Raw genomic sequence first — 20,321 nt, 5'->3', positions numbered from 1 at the left:
GGGGCGGTGTGCTGTCCGGAGAAGGTGTGTCTCGATCCGCGCTGCTTCGGCCGGCTCTCTCCTTTGCAGTCAGGCCAGAGAGATTCTCCACTGCCTGAAGGACAAGTACTTCAGGGAGCTGCAGGACCTGGAGGTAGACGGCCAGAAAGTGGAAATGCCGCAGGCGCTGAGCTGGTAAGCGAGCTGGACCTCGGCACGTTCCCGACACCGAGCTGGGCGGCTTGGTTTGAGTTACTCTTTTGCCTCTGCCCTTTTTCCTTCTCTTTTCCCCCAGGTATCCGGAAGAGTTAGCATGGCACACAAACTTGAGTAGAAAAATCTTACGCAAGTCGCCACAACTGGAAAGGTTCCACCAGTTTCTGGTTAGCGAGACAGAATGTGTAAGTTTTGGATACATGGGTGGTGTTTTTTTTTTTTCTTTCATATGCTAAGCAGTGTTTTATTGAAATGCATTATGAGAAACTGAGACTGTACCTTTTCTCTCAGAAGCTGAATAGCTCAGAAGAATCTGGTTTTTATGTTGCTGTTGGCAGTGATTCATCCTACGGCTCTGCCACATAACCACAGCTACAGATATTTCTTTTGAACTACTGCTTTTTTGTCTGTTTGCTTGAGAATGTGAAAAGGAGTCCCTGTAAAATAATAATTACTTGCTGTTAGAACACAGATGTTTGAGTTTTGTGGAAAGTGCACGTGTGTACATACCAAGGCTTACTTACAGGGACGGATGTTTCTCACTTGGTTGAAGCTAGTTTCTCTTGTCTCGAGCAGAAACTACATCCGTAGAATGAATAGAATTGGAGTAAATACGCAGTTTTCTGAAATTTCAGTTGAATGAAATACTGTGATTTTCTTCGTTAAATGCTAACAAAATTTAATGTGAAGTTTACAATACTGTATTTTCAATTGCCGTAGCATTTTACTACATAGACATCTAAAAAATACTGCAAAAGAAACGCATTCTTTTGGAACGGAATAAAAAGAGGTTTGTTTTGGTTATATTTTTTTTTGCTTTCAAGGGAAATATCAGTCGTCAGGAGGCTGTTAGTATGATCCCACCTCTGCTGCTTAATGTTAAGTCTCATCATAAGGTAAGTCTGGGATATACTGTGTGTTAGAGTTTTCCTTTGAAAATAGTTTGATTAAACTATGAATTACCACAGCAGTATCAGTGCTGATAGACAGTTCTGTTTTGCATTTGTATGTTTTAAGCTTTCTGCATGTAAATCACAGCAATTGACTAGTTTTCAGAACCCAAATAGACTGTCATGGGAACATCTGCTTTTTTGGCTATATCTAATACCCTGTAAAAAAGAAGAAGCCTTAGGTTTTTAAGTCATTATATAATCTTACTTTCAAAGCGCAAATGTATTTAGTTGCATCTAAGTTACATGTTCTTATTTCAGCCCCCTTTTAAAGTAAGGTGATTGTTTTTACCTTCCTGCTGTCTGCCACACTGTGAACAGATGTAGTTTTCCAGATCCAAGTGGTATTGTTCTTTACAGTGAGGTTTTCAACCCTCTGTGCCTTTTGAAGAAGTTGCAAACTTCTGCTCTATAAACCTGTTAGGCAGAATAATTTAGGTGAGCTAAAACATGCTGTTGATGGTGGCTAACGAGTATAGATTGCTGTCTCTAACTGGGGCATCTTAAGAAATGCCCATGATGTTTTCTAATGGCAGCTTGTAGGAATAATGTAGAATCCTAGGAAAAGCTGGTGGCAAAGTTAATGAGCTAGTTAAAAGTGCCTTGCTATCTCAAGCAACCAGGTGCACTTCTTTCTTAAATTTTTCGTGACGTTCTAAATATTTCAAATGCTTTATCTTCAAATTCTAAGATTTAAAAATTTTGACCTGTATGTGTTAGATGACACAAGGCTGATGGCTCTCTTACCTGATGCGACATCTTCTTGCCTCTTAAATGAATAATTAACTGAGGGATAGGTTCAGTCCGAATGCGTAAAGGCACATTTTGCGTTTTGTCTGGGGTTGAACAGGTAGCGAATGTGTTTCACTTAACATAAAACATAAATTGTGAGAATGTTTTTGCACACACCTTACTTGTATACTGCTATCTTAGTATACACAATGTGTTTTTTGCATCGAATGTTTAGCTGCGGTGGCCGTTTCAACGAGCACTTTCCAGAAACACCTATGAATTTCACAAACTTCCTCATAAGTTAGGCTCAGAATAGGTTCTTTATCCTCTCTTGTGACAAGACAGCTGTCACAATGCCTTGGCTGTTGTCATTTAGGACCTTTTATGGTTCTTAGTGCCTTGTTTTCTGAGCTGCTTGTTATGACCAGGATTGAGGTTACTTTTCGTGCTTAACCAGCATGTTCTGTACATTGTGTCTTACATGCTGATTCCTGCCTTGGGCAAGGATCAGCTTGATGACTGTCAAACCTCTCTGTAGTTGTATTCATTTTTAATCTGTTTTTTACAATTCAGTTTTCCCTCACCATCCATTTGCTGGACAATTTTAGAGCATGTTTAGGTTTGCTTATTGTTCATTATCTTCTGCATTACCTACAAAAGTAAGTAGACACGGGTATCATCACAACTGTTACTTTAAACAGTGGATGTGATGCTCCCTGAGTATGTCTCATGCCGTGTTAACACTGCTGCATGGCAGAGCTTGTCGCGTGCTCAGTAAACGTCACGTGTCGGCAAATGCTCCTTGCATTTCTCTGGGGTCTGTCTTCCAGTTTAGTCTTGTTCGTGGCAGGGGCTTGCATGAAGATCCGAGCACATCCTTGGATCCTGTTGCATGATTTCAGCTTTTACTGGAGCTAAAGGTCCAGAAGATAGATGGTCATACGTTTCTGAAAATCTGTAACTGGGCAAGAGAAAAGACTCTTAAGCTTCCCTACTTAACAAAACAGTGTTAGCTGTCAAATGGTGTGCTGTGAAAGTGACTCTGTGGCTGACTCAATCACAAAGCAAGTTTGTGATGAACCAGAAGGGAGAAATACGCTAAAAATCGGGTGTTGGTGTCTGTGCTGTTCTGTTCTCCTGCCCGATGTGGGTTTAGATAATTCTCAGGTACTTCTTCCAGGATATAGGAACAAGCAGTTTATGCTGCCCTGGTTTATTTGCATTAAAATGCAAATGTGTGAGGAGGGACAGCAGTTCATTTTTATAAAATCTGTATGATCAACTATGTCCTATAGTCTTTGATTAATTTACTGATAGTTAAAGTACAGCTTGCTCTTGAATGTAACTTTTCCTTTAATGCTTGTCTGTATAAGTTCCAGTGAACTTAATTTGGGATTGCTTGTGAGCTGATAAAAGGACCATATCCTCATATCACCTGATGTATTTGTTCCCTGCAAACCAAAGTCCTTGTTAAATGCTCAGACAGAAAGCTGCGTTCCGTGATGCGTACAAAGAACAGAACTGTACTTTGGGGTTTTGCCAATTGGTGTTCATATTCTGCAATTGTTGATTTAAACAATAACGCATGGTAAATAAAAAGGTAGGGCTTTGGTGTTTTAACTTTCTGGTGTTTGTAGATTCTAGATATGTGTGCTGCACCTGGATCTAAGACTGCACAACTCATTGAAATGTTGCATGCAGACATGAATGTTCCTTTTCCCAGTAAGTCTGGAAAAACTACCAAAAACTTTTGTGACTTTAAGTTTCCTCTTGTAGAAGGTTGCTTTTAATATCCAAAAATAAGTAACTGCATTTAACAACATCTTGAATTCCTAAAGTAGCAGAGTTATATGAGATGGGAAGTACTCCACCTTTTCCTTGAAACTCTGCGGGCTTCCTAGGCTGGAAGGAGAGAGATGGATTATAAATCTTCGTAGTTCAGACTGCAGTAGCTCCGATCAGAGCTTAATACTAGATGGTGGTCCATGAGCCCTTGTGTTTTAGTGGTATCCTGCAAACACTGGATTAAGCTGCTTTAGCCTTAAAATGATCATGATATTTATATTTATTTTTCAAGTTTCAGAATCTTTACTTTTAGTCAGATGCTTACAGAAAATACTGTCCATAAAAAATTGTGAAGTTGCTGGGAGTGGATTCTTTCGGTGTTCTGCTGAAAACGTGCTGATTTACAGAGATGGTCTTTGGTAGCAGTGGAGGTTTTCTCTGTTGCAAGGGTTTTACTTTGAGAATGAAAAGCGGAAGGGGCTCTTGGATGTGTCTTACTTCTGCTGCATGCAAGCTAGAACTCTTGAGATGATATTTTTGACATGTCAGTTAAACCTTGACATACTTTATGTTATTTTATGTTCAGCAAAGGGTCCTCTATTCATAAATAGTCTTTTAAGTAAAAATTTCTAGTGAAAGGTTTACCCAACTTTGAAGATAAGACAATAAACTATGTAAAATTATTTAGCTGTTGAATAACAAAGTATCTTCCCACTATTTTTTGTTCCTAGAGGGTTTTGTAATCGCTAACGATGTCGACAACAAGCGCTGCTACTTGCTGGTTCATCAGGCTAAGAGATTAAACAGTCCGTGCATCATGGTAGTAAATCATGATGCCTCCAGCATTCCTAATGTACAAATAGATGTTGATGGAAGAAAAGAGGTCCTCTTCTATGACAGGATTTTGTGTGACGTCCCCTGCAGGTATTTTGCATGTAATCTTCAGTACACAGATTTTACTGTACAGAGTGCAGTGCTACAATTTGTATGTCACCGAGTTACGCTTTCTGAGTTGCTTAGTGAGCTATGATTTATAGTAACTTCCAAAACAGGGGAATGCCTTCAGCTGTCTGAAGTAAGGGGATACCAAGTCAAGATGAACTTTTTTCATTCCAAGTGGTTCTTAAATTTGGTCAGCTGAAGGGCTTTGAATTTTGAACTGACACTCAGGATAGGGAAGTACAAAGGTGGTGTAGAAACAAACAGTACAGCACAGGAGAACTGGTTTACGTGGGAGAGAGGGACTGTTAGCTTTTTGCTGCTATAAACAACTTGGACATGAAATAAATTTTGCCCACAAATAATTCAAATTTGGTCAACCTCTGTTACAGTGGAGATGGAACCATGAGGAAAAACATTGATGTATGGAAGAAGTGGACAACACAGAACAGTTTGCAGCTCCATGGGTAAAAATGCTTATTACACATCTGCACTTCTTTCATTTCTCTCTCCTTCTTTTCCCCTGTCTTTAACATCTGCATGCATTCACATGTTAATATATTTAAAAGAATATGAGAGACGAAGAAGAGATGCTTTTCTCTCAAATCAGGAGCTTATGTGCTATTCAGAGTGTGTTTCAGATGTGACATCAACCTCCAGCGGAGTGTGTGAATATAAATTTCTTGTATTCTTATGAATATCTGACGTATTAATATCGATTGAATTAATTTAGCCAAGGTAGCTAATAAAACAGGACAAATCATTTGGTTGGGACTCTTAGCATGTAGGTAGGTAAAATACTGTTAGACAATACAAAAACTTGTAAAATTTAGTAGTCATGTTGTAGTATCTTTAGAATGTTAGGGATCGTACGTAAATCAGTCTCAGGTAACTGAAACTGTTTCTGGTAACCGATAGTGAATGGGTACTTAGCCTAGTGTGGGTGCCTGCTAAAAAGCAGTAGTTAAAACACAGATGAAAAAGCGTAGAACATTTTACTGTGTATTTGTAAGGAGCTGGGAATGCAGTCAGTTATTGTGACTCAGCTCTCCTGTGGTAACTCATTCATAATGACAGGTTTCATCTCAGTTGTAAGTATGCGGGTAGGGGGTAAGCTGGTGATCCAGCTTGGTGGTACTTTTCTCAGAAGGCCAATGCTGTTGTCTGTAATATTTGTAATAGTCAGATTCCTCCTCGTTTTATCTCTATGTTTTGGAGAAGAGTAGTAAGGTTTTGAGGGCTTATTTTTCTAGTGCTGATAAACTCGATAGGGCACTAGAAAGAACAAAATAGAGAATGTTATGTTAGAAGCTGTCATGCAGCAGTGTTAATGTTTGACCTAACTGCTGTTTTAATGGGGTGTAATTGTGAGTGTGTCTGCAGTGTAGGCTGCACTAAGCCAACTTGTTTTAAAACTGACTCCAATTTGTGTGCTCGCGACCGCTCTGGAACTCGGCACATGCTGACTTAGTCTGTGGAGAGTTACGTGTCTGCAACGTAGCTTCGCCTGTAAGAAATTCGATGGCAAATCTTTCTAGTGCCTGAATGATACCTGGCTAGACCAAGAGTCTTCTGTTAGATTGCAGTTAAGAATTGCAACCCGTGGTGTTGAGCAGCTGGCAGAAGGTGGGAGAATGGTGTATTCTACGTGTTCGTTGAATCCGATCGAAAATGAGGCTGTGATTGCATCTCTGCTGGAAAAGAGTCAAGGTGAGAATGCGAACTTGGGCAGAGTGGGGAAATACTTTTTTTTTTTTTTTTTTCTCAGCCCCAAAAAAGGGTTTGTATATGATAATACTAGTAATAAGCTTAGTGTAGGTAACATGTTCGTGGTATGCAAAACTGCAGCAATATTTTGGTACCATTAGGATTTCATTGGAGTTGATAAAATTAATCTTCTTAAATGGGCCTAAATCAGGTGCAAATACAAAACCTGAAGAAGTTCTGTTAATGATACACAAACGACTTCTACAGAAGTGTGGCATTCAGTCTGTGTTACCTGGCTTCTGTTAACTGATTCCACTGGTTGGCATCCCTGTCTGACATTCGTATTTCCTTTGGAAGACACGGCGTGAGACATTACTACTTACTGTACAGCATAGGAGTACAAGACCCAGAGCGTACTTCAGTAGTCAGAGGAATGTTACTGTGCACCAGTAGGTGGGAGTCACCGATACCTTTGGCATCCTTTGACCCACATTTTGACATGCTTGGAATTTTAATGTCTTAAAGCTTGTGGGTTTTTTGTTACACTTTGAGTTGCATATGAAGGCTTGCAAAAGTTGCTGTTAAGTCTCCATTGTGTGAAGTAAGATGGGGTGGAAAAATTGAGATGAGCTGAGAAGCTCCACTGCATGAATTTATTGATTGTAGGGCTTAGTAGCCCACATTTCTGGTCTTGAGCTGATAGACACTGGTTTTTTTCTCGTCAGTAGCCTGAATTCGGGAGACATCTAATTGCATTTTGCATGAAAAGTTCCATGGAGTTTGTTAAATTGAGCCTTGTACAGAGCAGAGGCGCCTGTATTATTCCTGGACCTGAACTGGTTCTGGAAGTAGACTGGCATGTTTTGTGCAACGTTTTCTTTGTGCCAGTCACTATTCAGGCCCCAAATGATTAATGAAATTTAATTGTCTCTCAAACACCAGTTTAGCTACAATGCCCACAGATAATTAGGAATTGACTGTTTCATTTCCACTCAAAGGACTTTTTCAGTTAGAGGTAGGTTTTTTTGTCAGACGGAGTGAAAAAACAACATAGATACATTTCCAGTAAATTACCTGGAATAAGCCAAATATCCTTGGCTTATTGAAGACTACAGTGCACCAGAGTTAAGTTTAACAATGACAAGATTGGAAAGCAGTAAGGACTGGTTTGGATGGGAGCACGAGGCGGTACGGATGTTGATGGTCAACAATTACAGTATTTGGTGCAGCTTCAGTTAACTGGAAGTAAGGATCTTGCCTGCAATATTGGGCTGTGGCATTTGGATCTTGTCTGTGCCCAGTGGGGGTATTTTGAGGCTTACCTGGAGGCTACGACATGTCCCAGCAAGTGAACGTTGTCCTTGGGGCTTTAATGTAGGTGTAGCTAAAGAAGGGTGAGGTAGTGGAGTGGTCTGCAAGGGCCATTGGATTGTGAGGATTTGCTCAGGTGTGTCCAGAAGGTTTGTTAGTTCTTCAGTCTTAGTTACCAGCACTGTGTTACAGTGCTACTTGTGGAGGAGATCAGATTGCTTTCCCCTCAGGGCTGAAGGAGTAGGGAAAAGGCACTTCTGTACCATATTTCTCTGCTGGGGATTGTAGTACTTCCGACGGCTGATCAGTCTGATCGAGTCTTGAGGCATCAGTTGAAGTCATGCTGTAGGTAGGCAAGAATATTCAAAAGATGGGTGCAAACATCAAGTTTAATCAGATTTGAATTGGCACTTGGGAATTTGTCTATGAATGCATGTGACACTATTTAAAGATCTTGCTGAAACTGTCACTGCAAGAGTAAAAGGTTAGTCATGCAGAACAGGTTGATAAAATTGTGTGCAGCATGAGGAAAAGCCTACCTAATTGTCAAATAGCAAGTAAGTATTCAGAATCACAGCGGAAGAAATTTTAAGGTTATTACTTAGATAGATCACCTTTTAAAAAGTAAGTTCTTGTATCATTCTTTCCAGACTTGGGGCAGTTTAAAGTCTTTATTCAGTAGATTAAATTATACTCTGTTGATGTTTCTTATAGTAAGTTTCTTTAGTATATTTTAAGCACAGAACCTTTTGTCCTGTCAAACAGTTCAGAATTTCCCTTTCCATTTGAAAAATAATAAATTATTTTTCCTCTCACCTTGGAATATGTTAAGACTGTAAGTCCATAAAATCAGAATATATCAAGCATTTTTTAAAAGGCTTAGTTGCCCCAAAAGAATACTTGTCTGAAAAATACTTTAAGTGTAGTAAATCCAAATGCTAAGTGAGAATAAAAACAACTGTGACTGCAACACTGATGTGTAACGATACAGATTGTAGAGTGTTACTCTGTGCAGCTGCTACAAAAAATGATGGACTCGTAGAATGGTTTGGGTTGGAAGGGACCTTAAAGATCACCTAGTTCCAACCCCCCTGCCACGGGCAGGGACACCTTCCACTAGACCAGGTTGCTCAAAGCCTCATCCAGCCTGGCCTTGAACACTTCCAGGGATGGGGCATCTCCAGCTTCTCTGGGCAACCTGTTCCAGTGCCTCACCACCCTCTCTGTGAAGAACTTCTTCCTGATATCTAACCATTACATTTTGGTTAATTTATATGTTGCAAACTTCTGTAGTTATTATGAAAATTATCTTTCTTGTTAATTTGCATGGTAGTGATGGTATGACATTTGGTTCTTGAAAGGTTTAAAAAGCACTGCTCTTAAGTGGCCTTAAAACTTGAAGGGAACCTATTTTTATGAGTGTTCATTAGGAGCACAACTCTCAAATTCTGGTTTCAATAATGTTTATTTTCTTGGGGTTTCAGGTGCCTTAGAACTTGCTGATGTCTCTTCTGAGTTGCCAGGTTTGAAGAGGATGCCAGGAATTACAAAATGGAAGGTACTTACATGATATTTCTGTGGAGTTCTTAGTCTACCATAGAGTATTAAATTAATCACAGACTGGTTTGGGTTGGAAGGGACCTTAAGGGTCATCTAGTGCCAACACCCCTGCCATGGGCAGGGACACCTTCCACTAGAAATCAAGGAAATGTTGAAGTGTAAAATTTGGAAACATTAGATTGATCTGAAGTAATGGTAGTGATTTGCTGTTTAGAGCTGTAGACAACATGGCATTGTAGGGGAGAGGGCTAAAAATCTTTCTGATGGTAAGTTCTTGTCTCATCCTCTTTCTTCCTCTAGCCTTGTCAGCTCGATTTCCTGTACTTTCTTAATGTAATTCCCTTTTCCATTGCGTGCAGCTGGTGGCCTGTAGATGGCAACATAATTTCAGCCACTTTGTAAGTTATCCCTCCTCTGTCTTTACAGTCTGTGAGTTTTAGAGCCTACGGTTTTCAGCTGATCCATTTGAATCATTTGGAAGTAAAAGCTGTTAAACCTTTCTGGAAATAGGCTATTAAAAATGGAGTTATGTGAGTAATCCTAGAATATAAATAGAATCCTGTGTTTTGCTCCAGGCCTTATGCGGTTTCAGTTCTGGAAACAGACTGGTAGGGAGGGATTAAAAACCCCAGAGCTTCTTCAGCTTCCTGTTACGAATATAATCAAGAGGAGTAGGCACCCAAGAATCTCCGACTGGATTTTAATTACGGCTGCGTGCCTTTGCGGCGCCGTCGGTTGCTCCGTCTTCTTCTCACCGTTTCGCTGCTCACTTGCAACGTCTGCAGGCGTGTGCCTGTGTGTAGGCTCGTGAACAAGATGCGTGGAATAAAGATTTGCTTATGTCCTGTCATGGGAAATCCATCTTAGAAACTAGTTGATCTCTTTCTTACAGTTCCAAAAGTTTAAATCTGGCCCTTGTACCTGAAGGGTGAACGTGAAGTGCGTGATTGTGGCTCCATAATCTTAATTTCTTTATTTTTTTTTGGTACTGTGTAAGGCTACAGAATATATTCATAAAGATGACTAAGGATATATTGTATTCCCTGTAACATTTATTTCTGCATTTGCAGTTGAAATACAGCTTCCTAATGGGTGTTTTAAAAAGTAGCCTAATAAATTTGGTTGAAAGTTAGCAAGATTTTCTTCAGCCCTCGTTTGCTGCTGCCATATTACTTTCAAGCCTCATTGGCTAGCTCCTCATTCCTTGCTTTGGTGCTGTTTTTACTTGGTATGGTCCCTTGTTTCCTGGTGAAACATCTGTTCAAGGGGAGCTCTGTGACTTAGTGATTACACTGAATATTCCTCAGCATCAGTTTACTGTGAATGTCAGGAAACAGCAATATAAAAATAAGGTTTTGTTCAAGGGACGCTTATGTGCTTGGAAATAGCATCCAGTACTCTCTCCTGAAGCCAGACAATGAATGAACTCAGAGGAGTTATTTTAGAATCTTGAAGGAAGAGACCTTTTTAACTTCAGATGTGTTAATCTACTTCTGCAACAATTTTAGTCTTCATTCTGCCCTAGCCAGAGGCCAGCAAAACGCTCAGTAGAGAACACTTCAGCGTGTTCTTTGATGCTTTGTCGTTCCAGCAGTTAGGCGCTGTGGTTAGGCTGGTAAACCAGAATCAAACAGAGCAGGGCTGTTAGGCAGTTACTGTAGCACATCCAAAACAGTTCTAGACTTGTTTGTTTGTACTTCCACTTATTTATCAGTCCCGTTGTTTGTTCCTCTCAAGCTGAACTCATGACCTCTGGAGCGGAGCAGTTCACAGTCAGGGTCTGTTGTGTCTCCGTCTGGCAATACGACATGGAGCTTATTTGGACTTGAAATACTAATTCTGGAAGTACAGTCACTTCTATTTTGGGAACATGCAAAAGCACAATATTTTAGGTGTGATCTGATCAGTGGCTGAGAAATGCCAGACTTCGTGACGCTGAAACCTGTGTTCTAACATTCTTCCTGAAATTGTAATTGAGAGAAATCTTTCGTTTCAGTTTCCAGTAGAACAGTTAATTAAACCTTCAAGACAATCGCAGTAAGATGTATGAGAACACTTCATCGTATTTGCCAGTCCTGAAGTCAGCATCGCTATGACTTCTCTTTTGTTGCCTTAACAACAAAAACGGGCCTTCATTTCAGTCAATTTTATGCGTCTGCCCCACACATTCCTGGATGTGACCTTTCTTACAGCCCTAGTGTCCAGTACAGAACGAGGCTCCTGGAGTTCTGAACTCAAGTGTTCCCTGGCTGGGTTTTTTTCTACCCCCACTTTGATATTCTTGCTTAAAGAGCATTCAAAACACCTTGCTACGGGAGTTGTGCCTCTGACCTTCCGCGCTTCTATCTTAAGGGTCCCTTGAGCTTTGACCCTTAGATGGAATGAGGTGATGCTACGTCCACACGGTACCTTAGAGTGGATTTATAGGTGTGTTCTGAGCCCTGGATAAAGGTACAGGTGGTAGAAAATTCATGGGTACATGGTTCTTCAGTAACTGTCCTTGCAAACATCTCTGTCTTACGACCTGTGTAGGGCAGTGTGATGGCACTCGCCGCCTATTGTGTGGCACTCTTGCGTCTTTCTTACATAACGAAATTGGGATTCCTCATTTCTAATCTCCACTGGACTGCAGTAGCCCTTTTCCTTTGTAGCCTGCTTTGGAAGCTGCCTAGAATGGAATGTCTCACAGCCAGTCTCATGCAGAAAAAGAAATAATGTGTCCTAAATCTGATGGCTTACTGATCTTCTTGTATGTTCCACCACTGTCCTTCCTTTAGATTTTGGTGTTCTGTATGTTCCTGGAAGGTTAACGGAGATCGCTGCCATTGATTCGGCACCAGTCTTGACTGAACCGTTTTTGATCCATAAAAAGTGGAGCAGAGAGGTACAGCTGGCAAGAATCTCCTGCTCTTAGGTGCACATTGGAACAATGCACTTTAAAGAACTTAGTTTACTCTACCAGAAATTACTTAATTTACTATAATTTTACTATACCAGAAAAGAACTTGTCTTTTTGGCATCTGAACCTTGGTTTGAAAGTACCCTAATTAAAACTTGTAGAATGGTGGCCCATATTCTTCACAGTATTTACATTTACTCCTTTGAAGGTCATGCTGAAAGATGGACAGTGGTTCGAAGACTGGAAAGATGTGCCTTCAAACAGACAAACACAAATACGTCCCACTATGTTTCCAGTAAAAGATGAAGAGAAGCTGAAGGCAATGAATCTAGAGCATTGGTAAGTTTTCCCAGAGCAGGTTTCATGTGGTTTTGATAGCTGCCTTGTATGGTGGTGGGCAGATTATAATTAAGGGGCCAGATTAGGAATGTTTTGCAATATAGACCTATGCTTGTATAGGTCTGACTATATTTTGATTGCTTCCTACATAATGGCAGTACGCAGTATTTAAATCCCAGTGAACTGAAAGAAAGTACTGAATGTTGCTTACAAGGAATAAGTACTCACACAAACAGCTCAAATTCTTTGCATCCAGTAGAGGTACCTAGCCAAAATTACTCGAGAAGTATGTAAAACTTTGATATTTTAACAGTGTGACTTATTTTCTATGAAAGACTTTCCATAGCTCTTCTAAAAATAGTGTGTAGCAATGAGTCATTAAAGCTGAGATGTGAATGGTGAAATGACTACATTGCACTGAAGCAACTTACTTTGCCAGAATGCTCTATTTTAGACCCTGTTTCTAGAGTGATAAATTAAATCTGTGCAATCCTACTAGGAATACTTAGTTTACCCTGAGAGTAAATATAAATGTAAGACTTGTAGTACTTTGTGAGAGCCTGAATGCTGATCCTGAATACATCACAACATTTTTACTTTATTTCCACACCCCACCCCCCCCGCCCCAGTCTTAGGATATTGCCACATCATCAGAACACGGGAGGTTTCTTCGTGGCTGTGTTAATTAAAAAATCTCCAATGCCGTGGAATAAACGCCACCCTAAGGTAACATCTTTTAAAAAAGCTAAAGTGTAAAATGTTAATAGCACTTCTGGAATTTTTTTTTTAAGTTTACATAATAGGAAGCATCCTATAAATGTTTTGTATCTGCCCTTCAGATATAGTTCACTGTGTCAATTAAAAATAAACTTATGAATTCCTTTAAAAGCCCTTTAAAAAAAAAGAAAAACAAGCTCCTTTCAAAATAGGGAAACAAAAGAAGGGAGGGGATTTTGAAATCGTAGTAAAATAGCAAGTTAAAACCTGAACCTAAAATTAAGGCTTGGAAACAATTTCAGAAGCAGATTAGGTTGAGGAGCTAAAGCTGTCAGTTCCTTCAGCTGTGTGTGGTCCCTCTGCTGAAGGCTTTTTTCCGCTGTGTTGTAAGCTAATTCTGATTTCAGTTTATCTTGCTCTGTGGCTGGTTGCTCAGGAGTGATTCAGTAGCAGATTAGTCTGGCAGATCAGCAGCAGGGGGAATGGACGTAAAACTGTTAGGAGCAGCAGCAGCTTCAGCCATCTGACTTTAATCCATTTGTTGTCAATTGTCTTTTAAAATCCCATCAACAGGATTCTAAGTTGACGTGCTTTATTTGATCTCTTAGATTGCTCATCTCTTTGAGGGAAACTTTGTGTGTGAATCCCTTTTAGCTGTTTCTGTTTATTTGATTAGCTTCATTAGAACGCCTTGTGAGTAAAATGTATGTGGCAGTAAGGAAAAAGCATTTATTCAGAAGCAAGAGTCATCCCAATAGTTTATGCTGTTCTAAGTTTAATGTTGTAGCACTTTTATAGAAAGTGTGCAGCAGCAGGATGCGTGTGCCGCCTTGAGTGCTAGAAAACAGCACATCCTGACTTAAATTAGACGGTGAGTGCTTGAACATAATGTTGTAAATGGTACAAAAATAGCTTTCTTGGACAGCTGGTAAGAAATTGTCCAGGGCAGTAGTAATGGTACACACATCTTACAATGGTACCTTGACTAAGCAATCTGATTAACTTCCTAAACGTTCTGTCTAAGCACTTACATACAAATTGGTAAGAATTAAGCACCTGCAGAGAGAGAACACAGATACTTTTTGTTACAAGACTACTTTTGCTCGAAACAGGTTCATCAGAAGTTCCCACAAGGAACAGGAGATTCTGAAGTGACAGCAGCTCATTCAGATAATGGTTCTGAATGTATCACTGAAGAACCAACACTTGCTGAGAATGAAGAGTCTAAGAAAACGCAAGAATCGCAGAATTCGGACACCGAGCAAAGCAAAAAGGAAGGAGTATGTGGGTAAGAGACCATGTCTGAGTATTTGTCCTGTGACAGCTTCATAATTGCTGAGTCTTCTGGAGTTCTGTTGTTACTGGGCTCATTCAGAAGTCGATCAAGAGGAATTGATGAACTTGCTCGGTTGTCCTGCATTTCCATGTTTTCTGTCTTTTGTAATTCAGTGAATTAAGAAAATAATTGCTTTTCTTACTAACATTTGCCAAGTCTGTTAGTTCTTTCTTTTCTGTTAAGGAAAAACCTACTTTCAGAAGTTAACCTTTGGAACATCTTTACTGTCTTCACAATTACACCCTCAGAAATCTCTGTTTACTTGGTTTTGTGGTTTCTGATTTCAAGCGCTGCTTCACTTCCTCATTTTAAGGAGTTAAACTGTGGGTAGTGTTGTCTTAGTGAAGCACAGAAAAATGTCAGTATTCTGTTTGGTGTACTCTCGTTATCATAAGGCAAGTGTTGGCTAAATGAACTAAATAACACTGATTTTAAACCAAGTGCTTTTACTAAAATTGACAGTGCAATTGTATTTTCTTTTTAGACCACCACCATCTAAAAAAATGAAGTTGTTTGGTTTTAAAGAAGACCCTTTTGTGTTTCTCTCTGAAGATGATCCATTGCTTCTTCCTATCCAGTAAGGAAAAAAAGAAGTGTTTGTTTTGGCAGTAAGATTTCTAGTATTTCAGGAATATTAATAGTTCAGTTCATCACAAAAGATGGGTCTAGTTGTTCATACGTAAAACTTTTTCCCTAACTTTGCACCAGGTGCTCCTCTCCTCAAGACTTAAGCTCTTCTTAAATGAAATCAGCCAGCTATAGTTTGCACTGGGCGTGCCTCAGTGTCTGTGACAGCTTGTCTTTTCTGATGTCGTGCACCTTAGGAAGTTTAATCTTTGTGTTCTGGAGCCAAAGTGTTAAGGGTTTGCAGGGACAGCTCGAGGAAACGGGCTTAACCCATGCTTTTTGAGTATGTGATTTCATTGTTCAGTTAATCAACACAATATTACGGCCACAGGAAGTTTTACGCATTGGACCCGTCGTTTCCCAAGATGAATTTACTGACTCGAACTCAAGAAGGAAAGAGGAGACAGCTGTACATGGTTTCTAAGGAGCTACGGAATGTGCTTCTGAACAACAGCGAGAAGATGAAGGTATGGTTCACCTCTCCACGTTTTTATAGCGGAGATCATAAGCATCAGTGGATGACTTCTAGGACTTTATTGCCAACCTTATTGTTTCTGTAGAGGATTATCCCTCTGGTAGGCCTTTTTTTTTAGTCTGAATGAATGTTTTCCTCGATCACTCCTCCCATTAAAGTGATGAAGAGTTGTCTCTGAAAGGTAAATTACAATCTCCAGGGTGAAAATCACTATGTTTATCGGCAGATGGAAGGGAACTTAAAAGTAGAGGAAGGGAATATGTAATGTGGTTAATATGCTGTGTGGGTACCAGCATTGTGATGTGGCCTTCACGAGTTTACATCGACACTGTTGTATTTATGAGCCCCTCAAGTACGGAAACATTCGGAGCTTGGACAGCGTACCAAGAATACCTTCAGCTGAAGGTAACTTCAGCTGAATTATTAGCTGTGTTACATGGGGACATTGTTTCAAAGTCCTTTCAAGAACTGAATGTTCTGAAAAGCTTTTAAGCTGAATGACAATGGGATAAGTAGTTTTTGTGAGTTAAAGGGAAAAATGGAAAATGTCTTGCAAATGCTAAATATTCTTTTAAAAGATGTTGAATGGTTTGTTAGAATGAGGCCATCTAGTCCAGCTTTTTTCCTGCCCCAAGCAGGGCAAACTTCTAAGTTGGATCAGATACGGTTCAGGGCCTTATCCAGTCAAATTGTGAAAATTTCCAAGGATATTCATTACATCTGTTCAACAAGTCTTTGAGATGGATAAACAATTCTTTTATCTCACATGCAGGAAATGACTACATAATTGACAAAATTTTAGGAAACTGCTGCATTGTATTAGGCAGTAAGACTTTGAGTGCCAGTATTCCATGTCAGTGTCCTAATATTAGGCGCTTGTGCGTTAAATACCATCCTTGACTGACTTTCCCAGAATCACACAGAAAGTTCTTACTCAAGCTGAAGTTAAAATTAGTTCGTAATTGTTCATCACCCTCATTTTAAGACTAACGCTTCCTCACAGTGTTCAGTTTTCAGCACGGAAAGGAGTAAAAAGTGTTTGTGTTGAAAGAGAACTGTATTTTGGTAGTGGGAATTCCTTTTTCCCCTTGAATGAATTTTCACATGAATTTAATTCAGTGTCCAGTGCAAATGAACAAACATTATGCCAGAATTACCCTTTCTTCCTCCTTTCAGTCAAACAGTTGAGGGGGGGGTGTGAAAGTTCAGAGTAGTAATTTAGAGTCTGTACTCCTTAATGAAGCTCATTATTGGCTTTGCCATTTGCAGGTTATTAACACGGGGATAAAAGTCTGGTCTCGCAACAGCGACGGGGAACAGTTTGGATGTGCGTTCAGATTAGCACAAGAGGTAATTAATGTAGCGTTGTATTTTCAAAGGAGGTGCTTTGGGTTTCTCTAGAGCCTGTAGCACAGCTGGCATTAACTTCTTCAGGGTAATGACAGTTTGCCTTTTCAGTATGGTTTAGAATGTGAACATTCTTTTCTGATGTTAGCTAAAGGACATGCTGTTTTTAACATTATTCCTTCAGAAGGTAGAGATTGCATTTTGAAATAATTATATTTACTTATTAAACAGGGAATTTATACTCTGCATCCATTCATTCATGCAAGGATTATAAATGTCTGCATAGAAGATGTTAAAATTCTGCTAACCCAGGAAAATCCATTCTTAAGTAAATTCAGCAGTGAAACACAGAAGAAAGTTAAAGACATGGGTAAGCCTTCTAATTCGTGCTATGACCGAATAATTATTGTACAGCACACTGAAGACACTGAAAATCGTGTCACACAAACCGTGCTTGATAAAAATGTTGACTAAATTTATGTTAAATATAATTGTTAATTGGGTTGAGCATTACTGAAACCCAGTGTGCCGCTAGAAACTGCGGTCCTTTCTGATCACAGCCTGTTAGTTTTATAAACCCCAGAGAACGGAAGAGTTGCCAGACTCGTGACTTCTCTGAAGCAGTGCTGTGAGGCAGCATTTGAAATATCTGATGAACAAAGATTTTTTTTTTTATATACACTCCTGATCTGTGCGCCCATTAGACAAGCTCCAGCTGAAACTGCCTGCTTGTCATCTGCAATTGTTGGTCATGACTTTGTGTATCAGATGTAATTGTTCAGGTTCTGTTTTCTTAAATATGAGGAACAGTGCCTACTTTTATTAGATCTTTATTTCCTCTACGCTGGATGCTTGAAGAAATGAAGACTGGTTTTCAGTCTTGAGTTTATGTTGTTTTATTTCCGAGTCATTGCTGGTCCTGGTACTTCATCTTTTGATTAGACAGAAATGGGAAAAACAGTTTTTCTAAAGTTTTGGGCTGGCATACGTACTCTTCTGTTCATTTTACTGAAGTACAAGTTCCTTGCTAGATTCACTGACTAAATTAATTCACCATGTGGTTTTGTATTTTAATTTGTTGGTTTGGGGTTTGGGAGGGGGAAGGCTTGGCAATTGCTTTTGTAACTGCATAAATACTCCGGTCTGAAAAAGAGCGAAAAAGCTATAAAAACTGGTACTGTTTATAGTTTACTGATGTAGATAACAACTGCTAACCAGCTTATGCTGTGTGACTGTCTAAAAACTTGTTTTCTTGAGTGTTTTCAAATTACAGCTGTTGTAACATTGCACCAAGTAACACATCTGTTTTGGTTTTGTTCCCCCCACCTCCCTCCCCTGTAGCGATGGGAAGTATAGTTCTGAAGTACCACCCAGACCCTGAGTAAGTCGATGCATTGCTTTCCATTTACGCAGTTTTCTAAAAAACTTGGACAAGAATCTGTTTTCAGTCAGCAAAACCAGAAGGGGTGGTGTAGAGGCGCAGTGAGGTCAGCAGTGTGAGGCCAGTCAGCGTGCGGAGACCGTAGCAGGGGGAGAAGCTGTCTCGCCTGTCTGTTAACGCAGCTGTACGGCTCAGCTTTATAGAGGAGAGCTAGTAGTTCTGCTGGAGGTCCGCAGTATCCCTGCACATTTGTCTGTCTAGTTTTCCCTGTGAAGTCCAGCGTTTGGAATAGAAAAAGTTTAAACTCTTTCCTGTTCGTTTTTGTTGATAAGTAGTATCAGAAGCTCTTGAGCACTTTTTAAAAGTGAACTTTTCATCTTGCTGTTGCTTATATTAGTTTTGAAACCAGAGCCAGAAAATTAAGACGCCTGTTGTCGAAATTGAATAGCATGGAGCTTCCTTTTTTTTTTGCTTGTCGAGAAGCATACACCTGTTTAGATGTTGAAGCTAAACCCAACGTGCTTATGTCTCCTGCGAATAGTTATAACACACATTTGCTTTTGAAAATCATGCACTTACTTATCAGGCTGTGGCTATAAAATTAAGATTTGAAGATTAACTTTCTCCGTAGTTGACTGAACATAACTGTTTGTTTGCAGAAAACCTGACGATCTTCAGTGTCCTATAGTGCTCTGTGGTTGGCAAGGAAAGACATCGCTCCGTGCCTTTGTGCCCAAGAATGAGAGACTCCATTACCTGAGGATGATGGGAGTTGAAGTGTTTAAGGCAAAGAGGAAAGAGGAGGAGGAGAAGGAAGGTAAAACGGCAGAAGAAGTTCAATGTAGGCTGGCACAAACAGAGGAAGGAATGGATATAGAAGATAAAGACCAAGATTTAGTCACAAAAATGGAAGCAGAAATAGGTGAAGAATCTTCCCACAGTCCTGTGGAGAGCAGTGCTATGGAAGTAGAAAATAAAATAGAAGATTTGGATCAATCTATTAAAAATGACAGCAGTCACGTAAGCCAGGAAAGCAAAGACGCGGATGCGAGTACTGTGAAAGATTAGGTTTCTCTCTCTCTTACTTGGCAGCTTCCATGAGGCTCATGTCCAGACTTTTGCATGGAAGTATATTTTAAAAATTCGGTTGGAATGGTATGTTCCCCTTTTAAAAAGTTTCGCCTATTTTATTTTTTAAATGAAAACTATAAAGAGATTTCTCTTCAAGTGTGTCTTCTTTTTACCACTTTTAAGCTCCATATTACTAGTGGGTTTGTGTGTGTGTTCCTGGCAATGGACTGTGCACCAGGAGAATCCAAAAGCCCGTATTTGAAATGGAATAACTAGATGTACCAGTGAACTGCCTGTGTAACTGGTCAAGAATTCCTTCAGAACAAAAACAATGGGGTTTCATTCAAAGCACACAAGTTCGAGGAAAAAAATACGTTATCTCTTAACTTGGTTTACCCCACCTACCACCCCATCTGGTTACTACTTAGGTCCTTTAATGTGCAGGGGAGTCAGAGTGAGTACACATGCAAGGGCCTGTATGGGATATCTAACTAACACTTACTCGGAATAAAGCAGTGCACAGCATCCTGGGGGAAAAAAAAAACCAAAATGCAGAATCTGTTTTGCCAGGGACTGATGTCTGAGGTTGTTCTTCAGAGTGGTGAATTGCTAGACAGGCACAACTAACAAATGTCCTTAACTAGGTCTTCAGGTAGGCTGAGCACGCCTCAAACCCTTATCCTGAAATGTGCCTGCTTAAGAGTCTGTCCCTAAATCTGCTGCAGTTGTCCGTTTCTCTGTCCCTTCGTCAAGTGGGAGCACCTCTGATTTTTGCAGGTTACTTGTTTATAGCTGAAATAATAGTAAAAAAAGAAGTCTGGTGGAATACATTGTTGTATAGTAGATGTTTAAAATAGATTATTTGGGTCCAGAAGCGTAGTTTACTTAACTGATTAAGAAAAAGTTGGCTACCTCAGAAACTTATAATACAAATTCCATCTTTTGTGGCT

At 39.8% G+C, this 20,321-nt stretch overlaps 1 protein-coding gene across 1 annotated transcript; it reads left to right on the top strand.

Moving 5' to 3' along the window:
• Positions 1-69: 69 nt before the first annotated feature.
• On the top strand, positions 70-19,524 carry NSUN2 (NOP2/Sun RNA methyltransferase family, member 2; the record flags this gene model as incomplete). The annotated part of the gene is made up of 17 exons (XM_010153323.1): positions 70-174; positions 275-380; positions 1,020-1,091; positions 3,515-3,599; positions 4,394-4,586; positions 4,994-5,068; positions 6,181-6,311; positions 9,104-9,177; positions 12,287-12,417; positions 13,047-13,143; positions 14,247-14,422; positions 14,955-15,047; positions 15,429-15,564; positions 16,842-16,922; positions 17,151-17,289; positions 18,261-18,300; positions 18,960-19,524. Coding segments are annotated over 17 exons (2,143 nt in total), but the record flags the coding sequence as incomplete, so codon positions are not given.
• Between the last annotated feature and the right edge of the window lie 797 nt (positions 19,525-20,321).

The sequence above is a fragment of the Eurypyga helias genome, unplaced genomic scaffold (genome assembly GCF_000690775.1).
Source record: "Eurypyga helias isolate BGI_N326 unplaced genomic scaffold, ASM69077v1 scaffold32786, whole genome shotgun sequence".
NCBI classification, from domain to species: domain Eukaryota; kingdom Metazoa; phylum Chordata; class Aves; order Eurypygiformes; family Eurypygidae; genus Eurypyga; species Eurypyga helias.
This window is presented reverse-complemented; position numbering and strand designations above follow the sequence as displayed.